A 6598-nucleotide genomic window follows, 5' to 3' on the forward strand; every position below is an offset into this window, starting at 1 on the left:
AAACACAAACAGTCAGTAAATCTCTTACATGGAAACAAGAAGAGAGACGTTTGGATCAGTGGTTTTGGATCATCTCAACGCATCTCAAAAGTGTACAAACGGACAATAAGCAATTCAAGCTCAGATAACCCAATGACTGCTTTTTCCGTTTGATTTCTTCAACTTTTTATACTGACCCCAAGTGGACTGCAAACTTTTGACAACTCGGAGTAACTGTTTTTTTTTGGAAGGAATTTTCTGCCAAGTCTCCGTTGGTTCCTCTTTATTGTCGTATTTGGAATTTAATTGCTTGAAAATTGAAGGAGGACTTTGATGGGCTTGCAGATCAAGTGAAGACGATAGAGCATCAGCCAGAGCTCCCACTGTGTGGAGAACTTCGGGGCTCAATGATTTATTGAGACACGGTCTTATATCGTTGCCTGGCCCGTGGAAGCTTCACAGCACAGTAAAGATCTTCACCATGGGACGACTTATAATAGCTGCTTTCCTTTGCGTCATTATAAGCCAGGTAATGAAAATCAATGTTTGTTTTACTATTACGCGCGAGTCATTCTGTCACATTAAATATGTGTAAACACGGGGAGGAGGAGTCCTGTGATGGCAATTTAGTGATTAATTTATTTTCCATTCTATTTCAGTGTTTATCTTCTGGGGTTTTCGAGTTAAAACTGCAGGAGTTTCTCAACAAAAAAGGGGTGGCAGGCAACGCAAACTGCTGTAAAGGGTCCGCGTCCGCAGAGGGGATTCAGCAGTGTGATTGCAAAACCTTTTTTAGGATTTGCCTTAAACATTACCAAGCCAACGTGTCTCCGGAGCCTCCGTGTACATACGGCGGTGCAGTCACCCCTGTGCTCGGGGCAAACTCTTTCCAAGTGCCTGAATCAATTCCCGACAGTTCATTCTCCAACCCCATTCAGTTCTCGTTTGGATTTACATGGCCGGTGAGTAATTCATATGTTTTGGTAATATGATGGTACATGTTTAGAATACAAAAAACTAATAATAGCAGTGCGCAGGCTTTCGGTTTTTAACGGTTTTGGTGGGGTGGGAAAAGTCACATCCCCTGGGTTGGAATATCATTGTCAGCCCAGTGTGAAATTCCGAAACCTTTCATTTTTGTGCAATAAGTACGTGTGAAATCGGAGAAATGAGGCTTGAATCCCCAGGGCGATCACACCTTACGCAATTCACATCTTCCGTGATATGTAAAACCGAGCGGAACCCACGCGTGGAGGAATGAGTGCCTTGTCCAATGAATACCTTTGTGTTATTTTAACGCGTCCTTTCCGATGTTTCAGGGCACCTTCTCGCTCATCATCGAAGCGCTGCACACCGACTCCAACGACGATCTGGTCACAGGTAAGACGAACTGAAACCCATTCACAGAAATAACCGCATCACTCTCACGCAACGGGAAGACTCACTAAAACTTTTCTATAAACAGAAAACCCAGAGCGTCTGATCAGTCGCATGACCACCCAGAGACATCTAACGGTGGGCGAAGAATGGTCTCAGGATCTTCAGGTGGGTGGGAGGACGGAGCTGAAGTACTCGTACAGATTCGTCTGCGATGAGCATTACTACGGCGAGGGCTGCTCGGTGTTTTGCCGTCCCCGCGACGACACCTTCGGTCACTTTACCTGCGGGGAGCGCGGAGAAATCACCTGCAACTCCGGATGGAAAGGACAGTACTGCACTGAACGTAAGTGATGTTTATCGTCATATGTTTGTGTTTTCACTTTGTTTATGCAAAAGTTTCGAGCGGATGTGTCTCGGTGTTCCACAAGGAAAACAACAACACATTTCATCACTATGGTTGCAACAGGCGTTTGTGTGATTCAAATGAGGGACGTTGGCCAAATAATGGCACGCGTGCCATAGATTAAATGTGATGCCTGATTGGTTACTTGGCAGTGCGCTCGACGCTGATTGGCTCAGCGCAGTGAGGTATTGTTGGAAGGGGGCAGCTGCACAGTGAAGGTAGACAATAGAGCAGCTGTCCTGCACTGGCACCATGTACACCAGCTGTCCACCCTTATCTGCCTCGACTCTGGGACGTTATGGGGAGGGTGGGGGGACGGGGGTTTTGGGGTGGGTGGGGATGAACAGAGTAAAAAAGGGACTTCTGACCCACAGTTAGGGAAAAAAGGAGCTTTTGTTTGGGGAGCTTTTGTACGAGTGCAACTGTGTTAACCACAGTGTCCTTCCAATACTAGTGAAGTGAGCTTTTTTGGTAACCCACAAAGTAACCATCTTGGTTAAAATAGCCTAGAATAATAATGTTCAGAAAGAGAACTGCTATTTAAAATATGCATTTCTCTCTACAGCAATCTGTCTGGCGGGCTGTGATGAAGACCATGGGTTTTGTGACAAACCCGGTGAATGCAAGTAAGTTATGGAGACATTTACTGTCCTCTTAAGATTTTAAACACACAAACTTTCTCGCTGTAGAGGTTACCAACATACTAACCGTTGCTCTGTAATGTTTTTAGATGCCGAGTGGGATTTAGCGGAAAGTACTGCGATGACTGCATCCGTTATCCTGGATGTCTGCACGGTACCTGCCAACAGCCATGGCAATGCAACTGCCAGGAGGGTTGGGGAGGCCTTTTCTGTAACCAAGGTGAGTCTTTGTCCAAGAAATAACTGAGGTGTTTTTGCAGTTAAAAGAGGATCAATAACTTGAATATTGTTTTGCAGATCTTAACTACTGCACACACCACAAACCATGTCAGAACGGCGCCACTTGCACCAACACCGGCCAGGGAAGCTACACCTGCACCTGCAGACCTGGTTTCACTGGGGCCAGCTGTGAGATTGAGGTCAACGAATGCTCCGGAAATCCCTGCAGGAACGGCGGAAGCTGCACTGTGAGTATTTATTCATATAAAAATTATGGCATAGTACGAGTCAATGTGAGACACGATCAATGTGTTCAATGCAACCTCAAATTAATGATTTCTTTGAATCCACAGGATCTTGAAAACACCTACAGCTGCACATGTCCTCCTGGTTTCTACGGACGAAACTGTGAGCTGAGCGCGATGACTTGCGCCGACGGCCCCTGCTTCAACGATGGGCGCTGCGCTGACAACCCCGATGGCGGATACTTCTGTCAGTGTCCGATGGGCTATGCCGGATTCAACTGTGAAAAGAAGATCGATCACTGCAGCTCCAACCCATGCTCAAATGGTAAGTTGAACGCTCCCGGAACTACGCTTCAATGGCCTTGTCTAATCGGAATCTGTTGTCTAATGCATTTTATTGGCGTTCTTTTCCAGGAGCCCAGTGTCTGGATCTAGTGGATTCGTATCTCTGTCAGTGTCCCGACGGTTTCACCGGGACTCACTGTGAAGACAACATCGACGAGTGCGCTGCCTATCCCTGTCAGAACGGTGGCACCTGCGAAGATGGGCTCAATGACTACACCTGCACCTGCCTGCCCGGATACACCGGCAAGAACTGCACCTCTCCGATCAACAAGTGCGTACACAACCCGTGCCACAACGGGGCCACTTGCCATGAGAGGGACAGCCGCTACGTTTGCGCTTGCGTGCCAGGGTACGGCGGACGTAACTGTCAGTTCTTGCTGCCGGAGGGACATGCCGTGGCGGAGGCGGCCGGGAAAAGGTACTCTTACGACGAGGACGATGAGGAGACCTTTCCTTGGACGGCGGTTTGTGCTGGGATTATTTTGGTGCTTTTGGTCCTGGTCGGAGGTGCTGTGTTGGTGGTTTACATCCGTCTAAAAGTGCAGCAGACGAGGCAGCACGTGGACAGCCACAGTGAAATTGAGACCATGAACAATCTGACCAACAACTGCAGCCGTGACAAAGACTTGCCCGTGAGCGTAATTGGAACATCACAAGTGAAGAACATCAACAAGAAAGTGGACTTTCAGAGCGACGGCGCGGGCGGAGAAAGGAACGGATTCAAATCTCGATACTCTCTTGTGGATTACAATCTTGTTCACGAGTTGAAGCAGGAGGACTCGGTAAAGGAGGATTCGGAGAAGAGCGAAATGTCTAAAGGCGAGGCTCTTGATTTGGACTCGGAGGAGAAACATAGAAAACATTTAAAAAGGTAAATGTTGGTCAAAGATTGACGTGTTTTTATTTCATTTTGTTGTTTTTATACAGTACTAATGTATTTCTTTCATCATTTTCAGTGATGCTTCAGAGAAATGTACAGAATCTTTGTGCAAAGACACAAAGTACCAGTCGGTCTTTGTTTTATCCGAGGAGAAGGATGAATGTATTATCGCAACCGAGGTGAGTCAAAAGAAACCAGCGCTCGCAGTCGCAACATCTCAACGTGCTTGATTTCCGAAATCTCACCATGTGCCGTTTTCTGTTTGGCAGGTGTAATGCCCCAAAAGCGCCGTAGCTCGTGTTGTTCTACAGGAGGTTTTACTCCAGTAATGCTGCTCAAACCAGAGGGAAGGTTTCCTCCCTCGTGTGACTGCTGCTGTGAAACTCATGTTGAAGGTGATATTCAGAATGAGCTGGTTCTCAACTGAAGTCAACACAGTGACTGCAGGAAAGGACGTTGGGCCACACTGGCCCGGACTTTCAAAGTTTGTTTCCCAGGAACGTGCCAGATGGACTCGCTGCACTTCCTGTAGGGACGATTTTACCTCATTGCACTATGATGGGTTGTATTTTATTGTATTTAAAACACTAATGAATCGAATACTGTGTATGCATATGCACTGACTGCAGTGTGTATCTGTATGCTCTGGGATCCATGATGTGGATCGGATGAGAAGAAACACTGCCATCAAATATGTTTGTAACTGATAAGTTGTCTCTCTTTTATTTAAACGTTATTTGTGATCACTGTGTTTGTGGTTTCTTTTTATTTGTGTGAAGTTTGATGTAATTTAAAATCTTGTTCATTTTGCAAATTTCTCTATTGTAAATAAGGCACTTCGGGTCGATGTGACTGTTTTCTGATGTAAATGTATTTAAATTCGCTGTGGAAACATACAGGAGTTGTTGTATGATTGTTGTCCCTGAAGAGAATCACCTTAATATTTTTCCAAATAAATCCTGTATGAAATTTTACGCAACTGGTCGATTGAGTTCATGAATGGCAAGCTACGATGTGATGTGAAAAAAGACCGCTCTTTTACATCGCAAATGTATTATATTTTCCTTTTGGAATAAGTGAGACAAATGCACACCCGGTAATCACAAATTACAGCCTTCACTTTGATGGCAGGATATTTTTGGAACTCTTTGGCTCTTGACAAAAACAAGAGAAACCACTTTTTGTAAATGGTTTGGTGAAAGTTTCTCTTTGGTGGAACATTTTATGTTGAAGCTGTAGCCAAGCTCATTAAGTGACGTAAATAGAGCAAAGCGAAAACGAGGAAAACACCCTCAGTATCTTAATACGAAGGAAATACAAAAACCCAACAGGAACTCTTATAGCATTCAGAACATCAGTTCACCTCAACCTCCTGGAAAGTCATTCTAGAGCTGATCTCTGATTTTCATCTGTGATATAATGTTTTATTCTAGAAGGCACATAAATAAAGACCATCTCTTATCTAACATGGTTATCGGTGAGCACATGGGCACCTCAGCTCTGTAAAGCAGAGCCGTCTTTGGTTGTGAGTTTAGAGAGGATGGAGTGAAAAGTATTTGCTGGTATTACCCCACTGTTGGACAGTTGCTTTCACATACCACGCTAAGCTGTTAACGTAACTTTTCACTCACACAATAGGATTTCGCTGAGGTGGAAAATATCAGGAGACAGCCCTAAAGCACCTCTTTTGTTTTCTTTATTGACAGGCCGGTGGCACTGCTCAGTATATCTTCCATCAGATCTTTTTCCAGTTGCAACAGTGTGCTTGGTTTGAAATAAATGGCAAAATGCATCTGTTACAGTTTTCTTTCAGTATCATCAGAACCTGGGTTTAAATAGGACAACAGGTTCACATGGTTCTACATGCTTAATAATATAGATTGTGTAAATGATGTTTCTGTACAAAAGCTGGTGTAGGTGGTATATTGCTCTGAATGTTCTGTATCAATGAATCATTCTGCATTAGCATTACATCAAATGTAGGTGCTTGTTAGGTTAGGTCGATGTCAGTATTTACACAGAAATACACTTGTGGTATGTGTGTATTCACTTTGGTCTTGTCTAAAAAAACACAACTGTTGAACTATTGTTACCAAATAGTGGGGCATGTTGTCACACTGTATGTCATTTGAAAATGTTCTGGGCTATAAAGTGTTTTTCCACAAACAATGAAACACCAAAGTGGCCAAAACATTCAATTTTGTTTTAGAACAAAAAACCCTGTAAATTTGAAGGGCATTTTTTTATGCGTATAATCTATGGTTAGGGGTTGGGTAGGATAGTGGCTGGGTAATAACTAAAGTCATTCTTGTTTCAGGATATCTTTCCTGTTAAAACAGCCTGACGTTATCATTTACTAATAAATCTAGTATTAAACTTAGACTTAAACCCAGTAAAAAACTGAGCCCAGCCCACAGTTACATTTCATTGGCCCAAAATCCTATTTCTGTTTTTTTCTGCTGAAGGGACCTTCAAAAAGACACTGTATAATATAACAAGAATTAGA

At 44.0% G+C, this 6598-nt stretch overlaps 1 protein-coding gene across 1 annotated transcript; it reads left to right on the forward strand.

Annotated features, from left to right (window-relative positions):
* dldh (dihydrolipoamide dehydrogenase) lies at positions 1–5065 on the forward strand. The gene is made up of 11 exons (XM_079472260.1): positions 1–508; positions 639–941; positions 1299–1359; positions 1445–1702; positions 2328–2388; positions 2493–2623; positions 2701–2870; positions 2976–3192; positions 3282–4083; positions 4169–4271; positions 4362–5065. Exons 1-11 carry the CDS (start codon positions 461–463, stop codon positions 4365–4367), a joined length of 2160 nt encoding a protein of 719 aa, XP_079328386.1. The 5' UTR covers positions 1–460; the 3' UTR covers positions 4368–5065.
* The last annotated feature ends 1533 nt before the right edge of the window (positions 5066–6598 follow it).

The sequence above is a fragment of the Barbatula barbatula genome, assembly GCF_947034865.1.
Source record: "Barbatula barbatula genome assembly, chromosome: 14".
Taxonomy (NCBI): Eukaryota; Metazoa; Chordata; class Actinopteri; order Cypriniformes; family Nemacheilidae; genus Barbatula; species Barbatula barbatula.